The 23188-nt window shown below is 45.1% G+C and overlaps 1 protein-coding gene across 1 annotated transcript in view; it reads right to left on the bottom strand.

Moving 5' to 3' along the window:
- Positions 1 to 23188, bottom strand: part of grid2ipb (glutamate receptor, ionotropic, delta 2 (Grid2) interacting protein, b) — a 115725-nt gene that overhangs the window by 67964 nt on the left and 24573 nt on the right. The window contains exon 3 of the mRNA XM_078557645.1: positions 8885 to 9142. Coding sequence (XP_078413771.1) covers positions 8885 to 9142 — 258 coding nt within the window. The remainder of the gene's footprint in view (positions 1 to 8884; positions 9143 to 23188) is intronic.

Here is a 23188-nt window from a genome sequence, read left to right on the forward strand (position 1 = left end):
CAATGCTAGTGCCAGCAAGGAGGGGGCGGGGGGAGCACCTAGATATAGCACCTGCAAGTGAAAACTTAAAGTACCTCAAGCACAACACAGGCTTATCACTGGTGATATTTTTTTTCCCCCACTTTTATGTTAAATGTTCATTGGTGTGATGGATAACATCTATCAATTTTATTTGTATTATGTATGCCAGGCAGCACATCATTAAATGTGTTTCTGTTCAACAAGCCTCTGAGTGCTTCATTTGTTCTGCAGGTGCAGGGTAACCCATGATGTTATGAGTGACTTGTTTGTCATTGGACTTTATTGAAGTGGTACATAGTGCATGTTGTTCACCAAGCAAATATTCCTGTCAGGGATCGAGTATGGAGCCTGCAGCCCTGGCATGTGGTGGTGGTTCCTATTTGGTAGGCTAGCTGAAGGAGCGTTGGATCAAAGCGTCCTGGGTGTCCCTGCCTCCCTGGAAGTTGCCTAGGTCAGCGTCTATCCCCTCAGCTTTCTCCTAACCATGCTCGTCCTCAGACTCACTACTGGACTCATCATCTGTTGCCAGAGCAGCTGCGTCAACATCATCTTCCTCCACTGCATCCCCCCTTTCCAGTGTCAGATTGTGGAGAGCGCAGCATGCAACTACTATCAGTGACACACGATCTGGGAGGTATTGGAATGCGCCCCCTGAACGGTCCAGGCATCGGAAGCACATCTTGAGAAGACCTATGGCTCTCTCTACCACCGCCCTTGTGGAGGTGTGGCTCCTATTGTACCACCATTCGGTCTCTGTTCTTGGATGGCGGATAGGTGTCATGAACCGCCTTTTGAGGGGATAGCCCTTGTCAACCAGTAGCCATGCATCCAGTCGGGCTGGAGCACTGAAGAGCCTTGGCACCTGGGAGTGTCTCAGGATGTAAGCGTCATGGAAGCTGCCTGGGTATCTTGCACAGACTTGCAGAATCAGCATCCTTTGATCACACACTATCTGCATGTTCATGGAGTGGAATCCCTTCCTGTTGACGAAGGTACCCGGCTCACCTGCTGGCACCTTGATGGCCACATGTGTACAGTCTACTGCACCCTGGACGCAGGGGAAGCCAGCAATCGCTGCAAAGCCTCTGGCTCGCTGTATCTGGCTGGCCTCATCCATGTGGTAGAGAATGAAAGTCAATGCACGCCTGAACAGAGCGTCTGTCACCAGCTTGACACAACTGTGGACAGCTGATTGGGAGACTCCACAAAGATCACCTACCGACCCCTGGGAAGAGCCAGAGGCATAGAAGTTGAGGGCCACTGTGACCTTCAGCGCCACTGGCATGGGGCATCCACCCACACTGTTGAAGCTGATCTCAGGGCTGATCACCTGACAGGTGGAGGTCAATGTCTCCCTTGAGAGGCAGAGCCTCCTTTGGCATTGCACCTCAGACATATTGAGGTAGCTGCGTTGTCATCTGTAAACCCTGGCAGTGGGATAGTGGCGTCTTCTGCAGCCCCTTCCGCCTTGGACTTCCTGTTGGCCGTGCGCCCCTTGTGCCTGTGCCTTTCCTCCCACAAGTCGCTCCCTTGGATGCTGAATGGGGACAGCTGGCCTCCTCCCCCTTCTGGCCCTGTCTGCCTCGCCTCCAGCAGAGACCACAATCCTCATTCCCAGGGTATGGGAAGGCTGTCTGATACCTGGAAGGACCCAAGTGGTATAACTCCTCCGGAGTCCTGAACTGAAGCCTCTTATTTCTGTCAAAGCAGCTCTGAAGCGAAATGAAGATGTCCTGTTCACACAAGCAGCAGCAACTTATAAGCTAAAGTACAAACAACTCGCATTAGCAAGCCCACTCACCCTCTTATACTGCCTGCCCATCACCCTGAAAATCGCATGGACTATGTAAATTCTGGACAATTGGTGTCTCAAGGGCCTTAACTGGCCCGTTAATTATGGCGGGCGCTCCTCCGTCTTCATCGCGCGCCTGCCTAGCGAAATATCGTGAGGGTGCGTGATGACATCAGGACGCACACTCGATGTCATCGCACGCCATATTATGCTCGGGTGTGTTGGGCGCGTGCCTGTACGCCAAATGTAAAATTCTGGCCATAGTCAGTGCCCAACTGAGTCATTCAACCTCAATTAACATTTACGGAAGGACTCTTCTGACTTCAGGCAAGTGCCCTTGGTGTTTGCTGAGAACAGTGGGATAAAATCAGACACAGCAGGATCAAGCTGGCTCTCTGGGGCATTTTAACTTCCCACCTGCCTGGTTGCGTCGGTAGGGTTAAATTTTTTCCTCACCATCCCCAGGCTTACAAGGGTTAGTTTGGCAAGATCCCTCTAAAGTCTTGATGGATGTGACGATTGTTTTCAGGCAGTTTTCTTCCCTTTTGTTCCTTCATTCAATAGGTAGGGTCAGTGTATCCACAGCTGGAATCCTTAATTGTCTTACTGCAAATACCATACCAGAGGACCGTTGATGAAATGACCAATAAGATGGCTATTGCTTGCTTGCTCTGCCACTTATGGCCGGGCGGTTAAAGCTTCAGTTAGGTGGTGTCTCAGAAATAATCTCCCACCCACACCCTCAGGCTGTGTAGTCAGTCATCACAGCTTTGCTGCGTGGCTACCTCCACACAGGAGCTGGCATACATCAAGCACCCATTCAATACACAAAGACAAAGTGCTCCTTTGGTCACAATGCCCCTTAAAGGGAAGACATTGATTTTTATTTTGTAATTTGGTTTGTGTCCAGTTCCTCTCCAAGTTGCTTGCTTGAAGGAGCCTAATGAATAAACACATTTAAGGAAATGGGTGAAAAGGCAAATTTGAAAATAATCAAAAGTAGAAAAAAAATCATCAGATTCAGCATGAAACAAAAGGGAAAGTCGAGAGGTGATGCAACAGTCAGTGAAAACTAAAAATGAAATAGACACTGCACAGACAAGAGAGCAAATCACAAATGGTTTTGATAGAGTAAAGGAGAAGCTGTTTCCGGTGGCAGAGGGGTCAGTAACCAGAATACACAGATTTAATTTGATTGACAAAGAAAAGGAAATTATTTTTTCCACACAACAGATTATTGTAGAATGCACTGCGTGAAAGAGTGGTGGAAGCAGATTCAATAATAACATTCAAAAGAAAATTGGATATATACTTGAAGGGAAAATAAATGCAGGGTTATTGAGGAGAGAAGGCAGAGGAATAATCGGATAACTCTAATGAAGAGCTGGTGCAGGTATGATAGGCCAAATGGCCTTCTGGGGTGTACCATAGCATGATTTAAGAGATAGAGGGATGAAATGAGGAGTGCAGCTTATTGGGGAAGGAAACAGTTAACTCTCAAGGAGTTTAACTGGTATTCTTAGTTTACAAGCTAAGTATCCATTTGGTATGTATAAAAAGGGAAAACAGATGAGACAAGTCCTAGGAGTAGAGTTTTATACACCAGAATAAACTCTGTTTGAAGGAGTCAGTCTTGGTCTATCTTTGTCAAGCAGTCATTGGAACTTAACATGGCTCTGCTTAAAAGGAGGAATGGAGAGAGGGAAGTGCGTTGACGAGGAAGGGAGATGAAGAAAGAAAAGAGATTGCACTGGAATTAAATGGCATTTTTACTACTCGTTTTCAGAAATCAGATGGGGAAAATTGTTCCTGATTCGGTAATCGAAGTTGTTATGACCACACGAGGAGGGGTAATAATTGACTCCCTTAATTTATCACTGCAGGTCTGGCTGTAACAGGGTTTTGTGAATTTAGCAAGGATGTGTTTTGCCGATACTGAAGGAGTCCCACTATGTATGCTTTCAAATGATAAAGAATTAATCAGACAGGTTTTCTGAGTTTAAATCAAAGAACAAGGTAAGTTTATTGATCCTACTTCCTGAATTAAACAAAAACTAGGTAAATTGTCATGTGTTGTAGAACAGGTAATTCCATATTTTGGTGTCTCATCTCAGAAAATATTGAAGAATAATAGTGTTAAGAGCCAACAGGAGATGGGGTCTTTTACGCTCCCAGGGGGATGGTGTTTGAGTCTGTTCCTTTTCATCCCACTTGGCGGTGGAATGCAAGTTGTATAATCAGCTAGCTGACAGTCCTTCCATTGTCTTAATGGGATTACAGTTGATTAAAAATCCAGCCAGATTGTATAATTTACTTTAAAAAAAACATACCCTTGTAACAATGTCACTGAAAAACTGGAGTGCTTGAGGTTTGATAATGGACTGAACCAATTGCAAAATGTATGTAGATAAAGAAAGGAGTGTGGAAATAGAGGGAGCTATCGGTGAAATGTTTCACAGCGTATTAAAGACAGGAATACTAGTCGTGGTTTACCATTCATCAATGTTATTCCAGTCTTTAAATTGAACAACCACCTGATCCCATGAATCACAGGCCTGTCAGATGGCCAACTTGGAGTCTTTGTTATATCAAGAAACCAAGGTAAAGGGGCAAGGCCCATAGTGCATGATACCAAAGTAGCAAAAGAAATTAGGCAAATCAGGGAATAGTGGTTAGGTAAATCTAATCCAATAACGTATGCAACGGACTTTCAAATAGAATGGAGGGGTGAAAACTCTTGAATTATTTTAGAAACAATTGGATACTGTACTGGGAGGGCTTTAGAGTTTTCCTGGATTGTTGAAATAAGATGGGCTGAATGGCCTTTCCCATCATCTTCCTATGAAAAAGATGAACTAAGAATAGGAAACACTAAAGCATAAGGCTGGGCAGCTGGGAGAAACAGTGAATAAAGTGCACAAGGGAAGGCGGGTTGGGGAAGGGGTAACATCTCAGCCAAAGAATGGCAGTCAATGAGTTAAGTTCACAAATGAATTTAATTTAATCAAATAAATTTAACCAAATATTCCTGGGTTTTTCCTATGGTTTTACAAATAATAAATTCAGTTCATTTTATTTTAGGCAACGACTTCCAGTTCTGAGGGCAGCTTTATAAGTAAAGTGATGGAACTACTAGGAGTAGAAATTCTCCTAGTGATCCACCATTCCCACTTTTTAATGAAACTAAGACCATTGGCTGTGCAGTTGGTTCTTGAAGACCAGACAAATGAAATGTGCAGCAAAACAATTAGGTGAATCCCTTTGCCAAAGTGGACACAGTGGGCACAATCAGGTAGTTTCTAGAAAGTGGATCTGGCTTGGGCATCTCTGTCACACCTTGTTCTCTATTGGTCTGGTTACCCACTGGAGAATTCCAATTAATCATTTCCGCCTGACCTCACATACACTGGTGGAATTCGCCTGTGAAAGAATGTCGGTACTGTATAAGTTCCAGGACTGCTGATCCAAAGTTTTACAGGATTCCATGTTTTTGTTTAATAGCGTTGATATGTGATTGAGTCAAACATGGCCAGTTGGTCATCATTAAGCTGAATGAAATGTGTAACAACAATAGTTGTTACTATTGCCCAGATCTTCCGCTCTCCAGGTAGTCGGACACAGGACGTACCCCGGAAGATGCCCTCAGAACTCCCAACGCAATGACTCCGTGGGAGTTGCCCAGGAAGTTTGAACTTACAATGGGCAATTCCCCTGCTTCCCCGGACCCTCCGAAAAAGTCTCCAACTCTAACAGTCAGAGACATCAGACAATTCCAACTTAGCAAATGGTTACCTGGATGGTTACCCAGGAAATGTTAGACAGAAAAAAACCTAGGTCTAACTCCTGGGTAACTATACAACTGAGCCCCCAATCATATACACTGAATCCCCAACTGTTCCCCCACACCGCCCCCCCCGCAACCTGACCTGATTTGTCCCATCACCCGACTCCGCGACCCTACCAGACACGACCGCCCAACTCCCACCCCTAACCCAACTCCCCCTCCCCACCCCAACCTGACCTTACTAGTCCCTGACCCAACCTGACTGACCCCCACCACCCGACACCCCCCTGACCTGACCCAATTTCCCCCCAACCTGACCTGACTAGCTCCCAACCACCCCAACTCGCACCCCCCTGACCTGACCCAATTTCCCCCCAACCTGACCTGACTAGCTCCCAACCACCCCAACATGCCCCCTCTGACCTGAAAACCCCGCCCAACCTGACCCAGCCACCTCCTGACCCATCTACCCACCCACCACCCTACTCACCCTGCCACTCTACCCACCTACCACCCTACAAATCCACCTATCAGCCATGCTGCCACACTACCCACCTGCTACCCTACGACCTTACCCACCTGCCACTCTGTCACCCTTACCCATTTACCTTATCCATCCTACCCCTCACCTACCCTATCCCCTCACCCACTTACCCACCTATTTCCTTACCCACCCTACCCACTACCCATTTGCCTTACACACCCTACCCATTTACCCACCCTTCCCCACTTACCTTACCACCCTACTCCCTTACCCACTTACCTTCTCTCCGTAGCTTTTCAAAGAAGCTTTGGAACATTTTTTTTACTTGCAGAATACGGCAGCTAGTAAAAAAAGAAGGCGTAGTTACTGTGCGGATTCTCTCCGCTGCTCCCTCCAAGGATTCCTGCACTGAGTCAATTCTGCAGGATCCTCCATTGGAAGATTGCCCTGAAAAATTGGAGGAAGGTAAGTGTATTTTTTTTGTCTGATCAGGGTCAGAAATAGGGGTCCCAACCCTGAATGGAAGATTCGGGCCATTATAAAATGTGTACTGTGTGCACCACTGTGTGTATATATTAACATAGCTGATCTAGGGTCAATACAAACACAGGCAGAGTTTGGGTCAATACAAACACAGTCAAAATATGTCTGAAGCATAGGTTACTGCAAATAGGGCCGAATTGTGGATCATCACAAACCCAAAAGCAGTATGAGAGGTAAAAAAATAAATAGACAAGGGCACTTCAATAGAAAGACAACATGAGAAGAGCAACATCAATGTGAACAAAGTGTGAGTACTGACAAAGGAACTAGAGCAAGGGAATGTAGCAAACAGAAGACTTGACATTCACCGCACGAGAGCACACCAACCCACTCACCGCACGAGAGCACACCAACCCACTCACCGCACGAGAGCACACCAACCCACTCACCACACGAGAGCACACCAACCCACTCACCGCACGAGAGCACACCAACCCACTCACCGCACGAGAGCACACCAACCCACTCACCGCATGAGAGCACACCAACCCACTCACCGCACGAGAGCACACCAACCCATTCACAAGTGCACACCAACCCACTCACCTCACGAGAGCACACCAACCCACTCACCGCACGAGAGCACACCAACCCATTCACAAGTGCACACCAACCCACTCACCGCACGAGAGCACACCAACCCACTCACCGCATGAGAGCACACCAACCCATTCACAAGTGCACACCACCCCATTCACTACACGACTGCACACCAACTGCACGAGAGTACACTGACATAGTATAGACAAGAATGCACATGACTCAACAGGGAACCAATTCTGACACAACACAAGAGCAAATTAACATAAACATTGCACTAGTTCATGTGAATGCACGACACAAACAGGATACAAGACCACACTAACGTTAGTTCATCAACAAAAGCACTAGAGTGAAGCAATGTTGACATAACGTAACAGTATACCAACAAAGCCTAATATGAGAATGTACTGATAAAAGCAGGCATGACAGTGCAACAACAAAATCACTGTACAAGATGCCTTCAAGCATTCATGGGGCTGAATTTTCACCTCGGCGTGCGGGCGCACACCCAACACGTACAAGCATTAAATAGTGCACAATGATGTCAGGCAAGCGTCCCAACATCATCGCGCACTTGCGCGATATTTCAGTCAGTGGGCACACACAGGAGTTGGCAGTGCGCCCGTCGACAATTAAGAGGGCTGTTAAGCCCATTAATAAATTAATTAAACTGAATTTTTCCCTGCCCGTCCAACCTTATGGTTGGCGGGCAGGCGGAATGGCCAAGTGGCCTTCGGATTTTTGAGGAAACATCATCCATGGGCGGGATGAGGTTTCCGATGTTAATTAAAAATGAATTAGAATTTTTATAAGCTCATTTTCAGAATGTCCCTGCTCATGTGACAGAGTCACATGAGGGGAGATGTTTTCCTCTTTTTTTAAAACTTTATTTTTCATGTGAAAAATCTTCAGCTCCCTGTGGCAGCTCTGTGCCTTCAGGGAGCTTTGTGAGTCCATACGCTAACTTCTGCACTTGCCCTCCTACCCCCACCCCATGCAGGCAGCGCTGAGCATTTCAGCGTGCAATTCACGCTGGCTGGCCGTTAATTAGCTAACCTGCATGAAATCGCAGTCGGGGCCCAATGGCGGGCGGCAGACCATTGCACAGCCGCTCCCAGGCCTGTTTGCCGCACCCCCACCCCCCCGCCCCCCCGATGAGGGGAAAATCCTCCCCATGATGAACGGAGGTACCATCGCAAAGCATAAGACCACACCTATGTAAATATGGAATGATGGTGCACAAATACAAACATAGTACAAGAATGCACCATAGCAAGGATGACTTGGGAACCCAAAATGAAAACACAAGTTGAGAGCGCTTCAATGCAAATGCTGGACGAAAGCAAAACACACATCACACAAACATATATCAATTTAAACAGAAATATGGTATTCATGCGTCTGCAGGATGCAACAATGTGCACACAAACCATTACAAGCATGTTATTTTGACAAGTACTGGTCAGTGCAAACATTACACAAGTAATCTCCAAGGGGCATAATTCAGCATCATGCCATCAAACGCTCCAAGTTCAGGTAAAACAAAGTAAGGATAGAGCTTCCCCTACCATGACAATTTACTGAAACCTAACTAATATGTTATTTCAAGGAGTCTTTTAATGACAGTCACACTGGTAGCATCAGTGCAGAGCTCTGTGCACCCATACTACAACATATGACTGATACCGAGTTTGAGAGAGGAAACCTGTTTCATTACCTGCGGGTGGTTGCTGCCCTCACACTGCCTCCTAAGACAAAGCCTGTTTTTCTGATGCTCTGCCTTGGTTCCTCTGGGTTCCGAGGAGTTGAACTGGCACGGGTGGATACAAGCAGGCGTTCCTGGTGGTCTTCACTCCTGCTCCTGCGCAGACGGCTGGTGTTGTCAGCCCTGCTCTTGCTGCTGCGAACCTTGCTGATGAGGCTCTGCGATAATACTTCGTCGAATCGCTGCCGGTGCTTCTTCGGAATGAAAATCCTAGCAAACATGATGGAGAAGAGAAAAAGGGAAACATCAAGCCTTCAGCGCGAGCCACAGCTGACTGACTGACTAGGAGCAGGTGTGAGCAAACAGTCAGGGAGGATGAAGCTAATCACCACCTCCGGTTAACATTGCTTCATCTGCAGTCATTTACCTTACCCACGTGAGTATCTATTTTCTGAAGCCGTGGGCAGTGCCAGAGTTGCACTTTAAGCTGACAATCCTTTAAATTAGACAGTTTATCTATCCACTTACACAGGTTCCCATTCTAACACACAAGACACCTTCACTGCAGGCATTTTGATATTAGTTTAGCATTCAGATGAGCAACTCGACAGATTCACACTCACTAAAAAAGCTATATTTAGATTGTGTTTAGCTGCTCCAGCTTGCTATGTTCTAGTGTAGAAGGAACTGATGGTTGAAACTTCAAAGCCAAGGGCATGAATGGTCTCAGTGCCATGTGCTCAAGGATCAAATATTCTTCAGTGTGAGCATCCACATAGCCATCATGCAGAGTTACTGGAATCCCAGCTTTCATTAATCTTTTTTAACCTGTACCAATCATTCTCTGAAAGGTGATCATTTAAAAGGAATAAGAGAGCACCTTCTAAGAGAAACTGCTTGCAAGAGCAATGTATTCGACCTATGCAATCAATATGGTGATGCAAATCGTGTAGTGACCACTCAAACAATCTAACAGACTGAAAGCTCTAAAATCTAAAATCAAGACAGGTCTGGAAATATGAGCACTGATTGCCTGATGTGGCCCACCTATGGTAAGGAAACTCTATGGAACTGGACAGGTATGGTTGGCCGCACTTGTTCCTGAACTATTTTGTGGAAGAGAAAATTCTGTGACTTTTAGTGGTCCCACTTCAAGCCCAATTACAGCCCAGAAAATTATTTGAATCTACCAAGGACCTGTGACAAATGCCCCATGGCCTTTTGTAAAACAAAACTACATTCACTGAGCACCAGGGTAAAGTGACCATCAAGAAGCCTCCATGCTATTTGTTGCTGAATAGCACTACTTAAAGTGATGTGCCTGATTTGCAAAAGTTGCATGCTGCTATTTCTGACTTGGTATTACTGAACTGCTTCATTATAACTAAGGCAGTCTTTTTATTCTTTCAGGGAATGTGAGCGTTGCTGGTATTCAGCACTTGTTGCCCATTTCTTAATGCACCTTTGAGAAGGCAGTGGGTGAGCTTCCACTTGTTGCTGTTTTCTGTTATTTAGCTCTTCTTTGCTAGTCACCTGCAATAGCAGTATTTTTGCTGCCCCTAGATGTCAACCGCAACTGCAAACACAGCACTCAGCACGAGCTTTCCATTGGGCCTTGCCCACAGCTTTCTTGGGTCCTACTATTATCTGCATTGGGTCTGGTGGAAGAAGGGCACTTTCAGCAGAGGAAGGCATGGTAGGGGAGCTTGCAGCTCAAGTGCCTGGAGGGGATCCAGGAACTATTTTATCTCACATAGGCAAAACTATTTCAGCTTGGCTGCAGTGATTGCTTTCACTGGTCTACACATCAGCAGGGAAGCTGTCACTTTGATATGTTATATTCTGGAGCCTGATCAAACTAGATCTATTAAGAGGACTGTCACACCAGTTGCAGTGAAAGTCGCCACAAAATTGAATTTTTATGTCACTGGATCCTTTCATGTCAGCATTAGTGACATTCGCCAGATTATTCTGACGTTGGTTCATCAATGCACCAAGCAGATCACCAAAGTTTCGTTTACAAGATACAATGGATAGAATCTTACCACCCTAGTCCCTGGAGAAATGGCAGGACCATAATCAGGTTTGGGACATGACTCCTCAATGTGCAGGCTTTGTGGTTGCGCTTTCTTGGAGCAAACAAATTAACACTGCCTTTGGGCCTCCATACCAATTAGGGAGGGCAGGGAGGATAACATGTTTAATGCAGCGATTTAAAAGGAACCAGCAGCAGCGTATGGTCTGAATCAGCAAAAAACAGGAAAGAGGAAGAAAATCCATGGAGGACATGGTGTGATGACCTTTGACCTGGAAGCAGTACAGTAAGGAAAATTTGTAATTTCTTCAAAGTGTCAAGGGAATCTAATTGTTTTTAAGAAAGTTTGAAAATAACTTTTAAGAGTTTGCAACAATTGTAAAGGGATCAATTGTAATCTTGGAGAATAGGAAATATTGGTCCATGTGACCTGGCAACCCTTGACCTGGAAGCAGTACTGTGGCAATTTGAGGCGCAATACACCTTTAAGAGAATGTGAGCAGATTGACCACGTGACTGCATGATCCAATTACTGTGTAGCGCGGGCTACAATGTCAAGAGTAGGGTCTGGTTGGAGAAGCACACATCATATTAGTGCTGTGTGTAAATAAACAGTGTGTGCTTCATCTTATATTGGTCTCTGTGTCTGCAGTATATTGTTGCCAACTCACCAACTGTTAGATAGGCGTGCAACCACGTTTGCAAGCAAAGCGACCCAACTGTAGAACATAACTGGCGATGAGGCAAAGCACAACCAGTCGACGGCACCAAGGAAAGCTGCGAAAACTCAACTGAAATGAATTGGCATGCCTTGCAGGCCGATTGTAAGTACAGCCCTCGCCATAGTTGTCGAAGTTATCTCCCTCCAGTATGCCACAATTTGGCTGCATTGAACCGTTTGATCAGACCACCGATGACTGGTCACATTATATTGAACGCCTCGCGTTTTTCTTTTTGGCCAACAACACATCGGGGAGGGGAAGAGGTGGGCAATCCTCTTATCAACATGTGGCAGTAAAACATATGGCCTAATTCGTAGTCTAATGATACCCAACACCCCAAATTCCAAAAGCTTTGAGTTGGTGAATCTTATGAAAAGCCGCTTTCAGCCAAAACCCTCGGTAACAACGCAGCGTTTTAAAGTCAATTCAAGATTTCGCACCCCTGGAGACACAGTCGCTTGCCATGTAGCAGCCTTAAAACAACTGGCAGAGCACTGGGAGTTCGGGATGTCGATTAATAACATGTTAAGAGACCAATTAGTATGCGGGATTAACGAAGACGCCGACGCCATTCAAAAAATGTCGTCATCAGAAACGAATTTAGACTTCAGCAAGGCACTGGAGTTGGCGCTCGCATTGGAGACGCAGCCAGGAATACAGAAGCAATCAAGGGAGCATAAAATGGCGCCGTCCTTCACGTCGGGAGGAAGGCATTGGTTAGAAATGGTGCGGAAGCGCAGGGCTCCGCGGAAAGGCAGGAAACAGCCACCATTAACAGACCAGCAAAAAGCAATGGTTTAACAGATAAAACCCACATTAATAATGGCAGAATTGGAACTAGACAGCCTACAAATGAGCAACAATTTAAAAGAACTGAGTGTTTCTACTGCAATCGCAATGGGCACATTATGCAATATTGTAAAGACAGATTGAGACACAATTTCAAACAAAAAAGGGCAGAAATCATGAAATCCATATAATAGAGGAACCAGAAGAAAGCGAGTCAGATATTTATTCGCTACACAACCTAAAAATGAGTAAAACAGAGCCAATCTACGTGACAGTAGAAGTCAATGGAAAACCCATCCAAATGGAAGTGGATACAGGGGCATCCATGACAGTTATAAGGGAACATGTTTAAATATGAATGGAAGAAGCCAGGCACTAAAGCTGGAAAATTCAGATGCTAAATTAAAGACATATACTGGCAAAGACATATGAGTAAGAGGTATATGCAAGGCTCCATTACAGTATGGAAGCCAATCTGCTAATCTACCCCTAATGGTGATAGCAGCAGAGGACCGGGTCTCGTTGGAAGAAACTGGTTAGAAGAGATCAATATTGAGAGATTGCTGAGAGCTCAATCAGAAGCAGGAAATGTTGCTGTTAGGCAAAAGCAAACTCAACACAAGGAACTCAGAGCTGATGCTTCAGGACAGAGTTCGAGTTGAAGTCAGTAACCTTCAAAAAGAAAAAAAGAAAACCTGCTGAAGGACTTTCACATATTGCAAGATTCCCTCCAGTGTACCACTAAAAAGGTATGAGGAAGAACAGGAAGATTTCAGTATATCTCTGGCCGAGATGAAGAATCAATTTGCCGAGAAAGCACAACAAATACTTAGTTCTCCAGGAAAAAACTAACAAATATAAAAAAGAAATGAAAGAGCCGAAGAATCAGCTATGTGAAAGCCAAGAAGCTTTAAAAATAGAGACTCCTTGAGTTTTCAAAGGAGCTGACAGATGAGGAAATGCTGGAAGATTGAACCACTAAGTTCACTCAAGTTGAGTTCATACCTGAGCCTAGTCTGGCCAATAGGGAAATTGAAAAGGAAGCCAAGATTAAAGTCAGCACTGCCAAGAAGAAAATGCATCAAAAGAAGACGTAGAAAGAAAAAGCAGAATTACTAACAAAGATCTGAAATTTCTTTTTAAGCAGCAGACAGCTGATCATTCTGTGTTGAATTTGGCCTTGCCCAACATTCTGATTCTAAGAACCTGCCTGATGGTTGACCTTCATATTGTTGAACTTGGAGGGGAGGGGAGCAGGAGTGCAGGTGATGGGACCCGAAAAAGAGTGAAAACATTCCAGTTGGAGTCTACAGCACAGGTAGAAGGAACTCCCCTTGCTCTGGAAGTACCGGTAGGATCCGTTGAGCCCGAGAGAGTCGAAGAGACAAACTTACAGGTTCCTACTGGAGAGCCTAGTGGACAGATAACTCCTAAGAGGGAGGCCTCAGATAAACCATCTGAAGTCGTGGAACTACAATGGTCGACATGTTTGAAGAAGCCTCCAGAGAGACTGAATTTGTAAATGGTTTATTTATGTAAATAGTGAATATATTGTAAAGATTGTAAATTGTACTTTCAAGTAAAAGGGGAGGGATGTGGTAATCTGAGGTGCAACACACCTTTAAGAGAATGTGAGCAGATTGACCACGTGACTGCATGACCCAATTACTGTGTAGTGCAGGCTACAATGTTAAGAGTAGGGTCTGGTTGGAGAAGCACACGTCATGTCAGTGCTCTGTTATCTGTGTAAATAAACAGTATGTGCTTCATCTTATATTGGTCTCTGCTTCTGCAGTATATTGTTACCAACTCACCAGCCATTAGATAGGCGTGCAACCACGTTCTCAAGCAAAGTGACCCAAACATAGAACATAACCAGTACCAACAGGAATGACGTTAAGATACAGATGTAGTGTGGCCAGAGACAAAGAAGCTGCAGCAGGGGAAGAAAAGAGAAGGCACATTTATAAGGAGCTGTGTGTGTGTAATAAAGTTAAAAGGAACAGAAAGCTGAAGACAAGCCACACACCCAATTAGACAATTCCACTGCTATGCTTCAGTTTTGGCAGAGCCAACCGGACTGTCAAATGAGATTTATTAAAGGAGTCAGCTAAAGGAGTCTCGGGGGAATCTATACCATCAAGACCTTTGTGAAATTAGCTAAGGAGGTTCTGCTGGGCGATGACTGTCTCCAGGGAACTCAGAAGGAGTGGAGTAGGTGACTCGAGAACTAAATCTATTGAGTGAGAAAAGAGAGAGTTCCGATGTACTGGAGGCTAAATTGGAAAGACTGAGATTGTGCGTGGTGCCACATTTGTGTGCGGTGTTATGCGATTGCTTGTAATTGCATCAGATAGTCTTTATTATATCTGCTATTCCATATGTAATCTACAGTTCATATCAACCATAATTTGCCTGTTAATTTAGGTTTAATTTTCATTGATTCTGATTCACGTTAGAGTAAAAGTTACAAAAAGTGAAATCTTTTCGGTAATTTCTTCATTTGGGGGTTATTTTGGTAAATTTGGTTATTTTACTTTACAGTTTTCCCACTGGGATCATGACAATGGAAAAGCAAACCCTGCATCCTTGGAGGTAATGCCGAAAGCAGTTGGCGCATGCAATTAAGTCCTCTTCCTGGAGAACGCCAGGAGGTGGCTAGCCAGCTAGCATCACTGAACAGGCATGAGGTTGCTTAGGTGATAAGCAGCCAGGCTGTGTTGCAGAGAACCTGGATCCCGTGCCTTGTGATTTCCTGATATCCAACAAGGTGAATGCTCTACAACTCTTAGCTGGCAACCATCACTCTCTCATCTCTTCAGCAGTCTTCTACGCAGCAATCTGCTGACCGACACACTTTGCTGCCACACACATTCATTTCTCCCAACCTCCTCCTCAAATCCCCATCTCAACAGACAGCAGTATTACTTACCCGCAACCTGGTGCTTTTTTTCCCCCCTCGCAGTCACCTGTCTCAAATGTTTTCCTGCTATCCTCAGCAATCACTTAAGTCCTCACACTCTTATCCCTCTGCCTTCTCTCATTACAGGAAGAGAGCCCACAACTGTGGGGAAAGGCAGAGAACTGAGGATGGAGTTGCATACATAGCCATTCTAACAGCAATGGAGGAGAAAGCCCTAGAGATCGGCAGCAGTACAGATTGTTGCCAATGGAGAGGTAGGGGTTGTTAAAGTTTCTGTTCCTCCATTGAGGAAAGGATGAATCTGGAGCCTGTCTTTTCATTAATCCAGGTTTATTCAAAAGCTCTCAGCGTACAGACACAGACTCACTTGTTTCTCCCCAACAACCAGTGGAACCTTTTTTATACACTTGGAATAATTCCCTAATCTTTCCCCAAGTGGTGGCAGTTGCTCTCAATTAAAAAACTAAAGCATGCATTCCATTGTAGCATGATTATAACAATAAAAGGGATAGCCCAGAGGCCTGGTGGTAGCATTTGATATCACATTGCCACTTGTGTTGAATCAATGTCATCAATACATTAACTGTCAAACACACCCTTTACCAGGCAGAGATACACAAACCACAGTGGATCCAGATTCACAGTTAGACAGGGTTGCACATGATGAGGAACACATTACATGTGAGCAGGAGCAGATGCTGGAGACAGGGACAGCTGTGGAGAGTCCCCATTTAAAGGAAGATGAAGTTGCTCAGGTGGACACAGATGCTGAGTCTTGGGGGGTCATTCACTTAAAGAGTACTTGTGGAGCAGTAAAGGGAAATGTGTAATCATCTATCAGAGTTTCCAGAGGCAGTGCACACCCCTGTGTAGAAGATGGAGTTCATCTCTACCATAAGTGCCATGTTGTCTCACGTATTTGAGCTCATGACCACCTCCATTAAAAGGCTGGCCAATCTCATGGAGAGTCATATATGGCAGGACAACAATGGCCTACACACTATGGTTGCCACTTTGCAAGAACTAATTAAAGAATCGCCTTGATACCTGAATGCCACATTCAACTGCAGCCAAGTGCTCTTCCACTCTTGGTTAGCAATGAAGGGCAGGTGGGCCTTGAGAGGGAAGAGGGAGAAAGTGATAATGGAAATGAAGGGTGGCCCAACTTCACAGCCCTTGCCCTCAGCCCCTCTGACAGAACAACAAATAATGTGTTTTGCACCAAGGCTGAGGGCAGAATCGACCCAGCTTTGCACTAAATGCGATAGCGGGCAGGGAAAACGACGTTTTACCTGCCGGATTCAATGGTGGCCTCTCATGCCGTATTACCCCAAATCCATCACATTAATTATGCATTCCCAGGAAACACGCTGTTTCGATGGTGGGCAGGCTCTCATTCACCTGCCACGCCATCACCTCGCCGCTTCATTACATCGGGGGCCATATTTAAAGTGCAGCCGCACGCACAACTCTCAGTGCTTCCAGCCCAGAACTGCTGCACGGAAGACATGGCCCCGAAAGGCAAAAAGTCTGCAGCCCCCAGATTTAATGACACATCCCTTGAGCAACTTTTGTATGCTGTGGATTCCCGCCGTGATGTCCTGTACCCCCGCTCTGGCCGCAAGATGGGCAGCAACATCACCAATCCGGCTTGGGAGGCAGTGGCAGCAGAGGTCAGTGCCAATGCCCTGCAAAAGAGGACAGCTATCCATAGGATGAATGATCTCCTCCTCATCATTCTCAACTCTCACACTCACAAACCATTACACATCCACAGTGATCTCACTCACTGCCAGTACAAGGGGAATCACCATCTACTCTCTCAATGAGGTCAGCGGTGCTCTACCAAATGAGGATCCAGTGATGCAACATCCAACAGACAACCATTCTGAGAGTGACATGTCCTGTTTCACAGGCCACTGCCATGCACTAATTATCTCTCCTTGCTTTCGCAGGCACATCTAGGAAACAGCCAATGGAGTCCACAACCCAGGGCCTCCAATCAAGCCCCAAAGAAACTTCTGAAGAGGAATCTGAAGGCACCCTCCCTGAAGTCCCATCACAGCACTCACCCACACTCTTCACCAGCGCAGAGGCACACACCTCGGTGGAACCTAGCTTTAGAGTAGCCTCAGGATCACAATCTGGTGAGCACATCGCACTTTCTGATCCAACTGGGCAGCAGCAGGGATTTCCCAGGTCCCTGGCACTTGGAGGACTACTGGAGGTCAGAAATTTGCTGATTCCGAGTCAAATGACGAGCCTCTGGACTCGGTCATGTCTCAATTGCTGGAGCTGCAAAGATAAGCTTGGGAACATCAGGAAGGGATGTCCGCTGCCCTCCTCAGATTGCAAGGCATGATGGAGGAGTCTGTCTGCCTTCAGGCTGAGGTGATAGCGCCAGCATGCCAATGCACCGAGGTCAACACTGGTAGAATGGAGGCTGCCATGGCCTTGGACCAAGACGTCGCTCCTGCACTGCTGCGCGGGCTGAACTCCATTGCTGACACCTTAGTTGGCCTTCAACAGCGTGTACGTGAGAGGGGTACGATGGCAGCAGCGGAACAAGTGTTGACATTGGGCATGCTACTATGAGGCCAATTTGATCCCTTGTAGCAGATGTGGCTATCCATTAGTCCTTGTAAAGAGCTGGCAAGAAGACAACATTCAAGGTATCTCACTTTTCTGGTTGGCACAAAGCCACCAAGTTCTAAGTTATCCACTTCTTCAATGGCATTCCAATTGTGGTGACTAAGATTAAGTGGTCTGCCACCAGGGAGGGTTCTCTTCTGAATGTTGTGAGAAACCTGTCCTTCAAAAGTGAAATAAATAGATGCTTTTAGTCTGAGAAATTACTATAGAAACATGTGCTTTTAAGAACATAGAAACAACAGACCATTTAGCCCTTGACCCCATTCAATGAGATCATGGATGATCTACAACCTAATTCAATATACCCATCTTTGCCCCATATCCCTCAATACCTTTGCTTAACAAAAATCTATGAATCTCAGGTTTAAAATTAACAATTAACCTAGCATAAACTTATACAGGTGAGTTCCAAACTATCATCCTTTGCATGTAGAAGTGTTTCTTAACTTCACTCCTGAAAGATCTGGCTCTAATTTTTAGGCTTTGTCCTGTGTCCCCTTGTCCGAGACTCCCAATCAACAGAAATAGTTTCTCTCTTTCTATCCTATCAGTTCTCCTTAATATCTTAAAAGCTTCAATCAAGTTATCCCTTAACACTCTAAATTCCAGAGGATATAAACCTTGTTTGTGCAATCTCTTACAGCACCGAAGGGGCTATTCAGCCCATCATGTCTGCAGCTGTTCTTCACTAATGTAATCCAAATGTAATGTAACCCTACTTTCTCCTCACAGCCCTGCATGTTCCCTTGCTTTGTTTATATAATTTGCCTTCTCTGCCACAACTAGTCTCTCTGACAAAGCATTCCACTTTCCAACAACCTTCTATGTAACAAAGTATTTCCTAACCTCTGTCCTGACTCTGAGAATTTTAAATTGATGACCCCTCCTCACTGACTACAGAGGAAATAGTCTTTTCTTACTTGCTCTCCTCATAGACCTGTGGACATAATTGCAATAACCTAAGTCTCTCATCATCATTCTGATGAATATATGTATCTATCTCATTTACCACTTCTTCAAAAATCTCAATTAAATTAATTAACCTGTCTTTAATAAATCTATGCCAGCTGTCTTTGCTTCATGTTTATTAATTTAATTTTGATTTATGGATGCTAAGAATTTGCCCATACCCCACTTTGGACTAACTGGTCTATAGTTACCTGGATTTTTCTTCTTAAACAAAGCTGTTACATTGGAAACTTGCCAGGCTAACAACAAGATCTCCATATTTAATAAGTATTGAAAAGTTGCTGTCAAGTCCTTTGATATCTCCTTTTTGACTTCTTTCAACAGCTGAGTGTGCACACAAATTGGGCCCTATGTTTTAGCAACACTAAATTCTGCTAATTTGTTCAGAAACAGTTTTATTTCACAATTGAGTCTCTGCTGCCTGACTTCCTTCAATAGTCAATAGTGAAGCCATTGGGGGACTTATCAACTTTCAGTGCTGCTAATGCTTTCAAAACCAATTCCTTTCCTACAATTATCTGTACCATGGGTTCCTCTAGTGCACCTACAATCACTATCACTCATAAAAATCAATGTAAAGCTTTTATTTAATTCCATCTTTTGTATTAGATGTTAAACTGAAGCCTTGTCTGCTCTCTCAGGTGGGCTTAAATGATCCCAGGCATTATTTCAAAGAGCAGTGAAGTTCTTCCTAGTGTCATGGCCAATATTTATCCCTTAACCAATATCACTAAAAAAAAAAGATAACCTGCTGTTTTTGAGACCTTGCTGTGCATAAATTGGCTGCCGTATTTCCTACATTACAACAGCGACTATGTTTCAAAAGTACTTCCTTGGCTGTAAAGCGCTTTGAGATGTCCCAGGGTGATGAAAGGTGCTATATAATGCATATGTTTCTTTCTTTCATTTTTCACCCATCCCTCAAAGTGCATCATCTATCTTTAATGTTGAAATGGAATTGAAGTTCCAATTTCTCGGAATTAACAGTTTCAGTGCCATCCTGCCTGTCCATGTGGAAGAGATGACACTCAATTCATTACTATATAGGAGAAAGGAAATGGGGAAACTTACAACTCTCACAAGGTATACAGTCTCCTTCTAAACATGCAAGTGTGACCAATTGAGATGTCCTAGATCCTGCCCACTTTGGAATGACCACTGTCACACACATCTGGGCTACATTCCTCATTGCCATAGCCCAAAGCACAGAAACTATCATTCTGTAAAGGCTTGTACCTGTCTCCATCCTCCAGTATCTGTGCCCAGTCTGTCCTTTTCTTTCATGAAAACCCTTCTGACTTGAACCAGATCTGTCCATGTCTTTAACAATTATTTATTCAATTCCCTCAAAGAGGAGTTAAGCCAACTTTTGCGGAGGTGAGACAAAAAATAAAGCTTTTTTTTTATTGAGTGAAGATACAGAACAACAGCTAAGGTTGGATTCACTTACTTCTATCATCATTTGCTGCTGTCACAACTGTTTATTCATAAAAGCCCAACTCCAGTTGTTCTTGGAGCTTGAATATCGTGTAGATGATTGATGAATGTGTGCAAAAGAGACTGAGATTAACTGTGGTTCCATCTCATCTCTATTTGTACTCACACTCAAAGTAATATGCAGTTATCCAAGGGATCCCAATGCAGAGGTGGAGTTATTGTCTGAAGCCACAGAGCAGAACATATTCAGAGAAGGCAGACTACACTCTGATGTTTAACTGTGAGAAAACCTTTCAAAAGATCCTCCACAGATTTAAAACTACACCAAAGAGGTCAGGCACTAGGCGGAGAAGGCCCTTTTCCAGGTGCAGGGATCACAATGCGTGATCATTCAGCACCTGACACCATTGAGGCCAGCGGCAGAGATACCACATGCATCCAGCTTATCGAGATTATTTCAGAATGCAGCCCAATGTGAACCATGCTGCGCATTCAACAAGGGGCCCAGAATGACAGGAAGTTAGCCTGCATCCCTTAAAGGGCATCTGCACTCATTGTATAGAAGCTGTGTGTGGAAGACATGGAGAGAAGGAAAAACCTAGAAAACGGAGCAACAGGCAAGAGAGAGGATCCCAGGTTTTCCTGATGCAGTGCTGTAGACATCAGTTCAAGAGGTGGAAAGGAAGAGAAACACATGTTTCCACTGGGGACCTGGGAGGCTAGTTCCCAGAGTCTGGCCTGAGGGCCTGGCTGGGGTGCTGGAAGAAGTTCAATTACCTCACATGGCTGGTCAAGGGCAGTGAATGCATCTCCATATATCTCCTACCAACAATCTTTCATGCTGCTAAATGTGCCACAACCCCCATCATTCAACCATCAGAAATCTCTAGCAATTAGGACTCTGCCTAACATTGAGATGCTCCATCTCATTCACGCATCAATCATCACATCTACCTCTTACCTGCTTCCACATGCTTTCAGCTATTCAGCTATGACAGGCACATGACCCAAACATATTGTAACACACCCACGGGCATTCCTGACTCTCTTTTGCAGGACAAGGTGGCCCGTAAGCACAGTCAGCAGCACAGAAATGTTGGGGAGTAGGCACACATCATCCAAGCCCTCTGGAGGAGGCAGAGCTCTGCATCAATAGGTCGGCTGTGACTGAGACTATTATATCCAGCATCATCGAGAATATTTAGGATGATAATATGTTTCTTCTGCCATATGCCTTTTCCCAAATCCCACTTCACCCTCATCCTGCTATCTAGCATGAAGTGCAAGCTCCAGATTGTGAGACCATGAACCTCTCGTTTTCAACTCCATTCCCCTTCCCTCGCTCCAACCTTCCCCTTCTGCATTTATGCTTCCAGAAGCCCATGAACTGCCCCTTTGCAGTGAAGCCTCAGGGTGAAGGGTGATAGCTACACCAGACCTCTGATGAAGAAACACCACCATTTGATCTGAGAGTCACGGCCACCAGAGGAGATACTGGCCTTGCGCAAACTTTAGAGGGTAGTAAGAGTTGGGACCAGCATGTGATAACTCACTGGGCACGAGTGGGCTCCAGCCAGGCCAACAGAAAAGGCAATTTGTGTGCTAGCACACCAGAGGGCAAGGTCACAGATGAGACCTGCTGCAGAGGACTCAGATGAGGATTTGAGGGGTGTTGCACAGGAGAATAGCGAATGTCATGCACACTGGGATGCTTTGTGCATTAGCAGGCCAGACCACTGTCACTGAAGCAGCATGAAAAATCCTGCTCCAATATGATGCCAGATTTTGCACAGAGCTTGGAATCCATCCTTTTGCATGTGTAAGTTGTGTTCAACTCCATGATACACCTGTAGAGACATCCATGATGGACGCTGTCTCAGCTTTTAGTGGCGCACAGGCAGAAGATACTCAGTCATAGTGACAGTGAAAACTCATAAGATCCATGCATGGTGCCATGCAGGACCGGTCTGTTGCTATAATAGCTACAAATGCCAGAGCTCAAAAGGACATGTAGGCTCTCACAGCAATCCAGTAATCTTTTAACAGATTACTAAATTGCTAAGGTGCCAACCTGGGGGAGTGCCAGTGGTCCCCTGGAGCAAGAAACTGCTGTCCTCTCTCAGGAAGACAGCATCTGTGAACCACAGCTATGCCACCAGTGTCCTGGTTGTTGCCTTACAACCAGCCAGCCGTCTGCCTTGTTGATGTGGTTATGCTGATTGACAGACTATAAAAATTCTATAGTCTGAGGAAAAGCATAATCACTAGAATAAGATTTTCAAAAATTTGACAAACTTGGATTTGTGGAAAGATCTTCAGATGCCTGAGATGAGCTTCAGATGGGAAAACAGCAGGGTAGTGAACAGGATTACTATAGAGACCATTCTGTTTTGCCAGCTATACCCATGCCAACTGCTTGGCACTGTCGGTGCCTAGTTCACCAAGTGTAATCTTCTTTCCCAGGGCACTGGGCTGTTAGGAGCTATTGAAAGATAGGACAGCAAACCCCCAAACTGGAAAAAACTCAACCAGAATGCCTCCAGCCATTTCTAACATGCAGACATGCCCTGAGGCATGCTGTGTGTGCACCAGAAACATGCAGTTTGGGCAGATTGTGACATCAAACACTGATTTGGCACATGATCTGCCATCTCAGTCAAGCATACATAATGAGGCATGGCTGAGAGCCCAAACATCCATTACTCTAGTTGAAACAGCTGTGCCTGGAGGGAAAACATTGCTTAATTGACAACTCAGGTTCTCTGATCTCTCTCTGGGCCTCCTCAAAC

This window comes from Cetorhinus maximus, chromosome 15 (genome assembly GCF_964194155.1).
Source record: "Cetorhinus maximus chromosome 15, sCetMax3.hap1.1, whole genome shotgun sequence".
Lineage (NCBI taxonomy): Eukaryota > Metazoa > Chordata > Chondrichthyes > Lamniformes > Cetorhinidae > Cetorhinus > Cetorhinus maximus.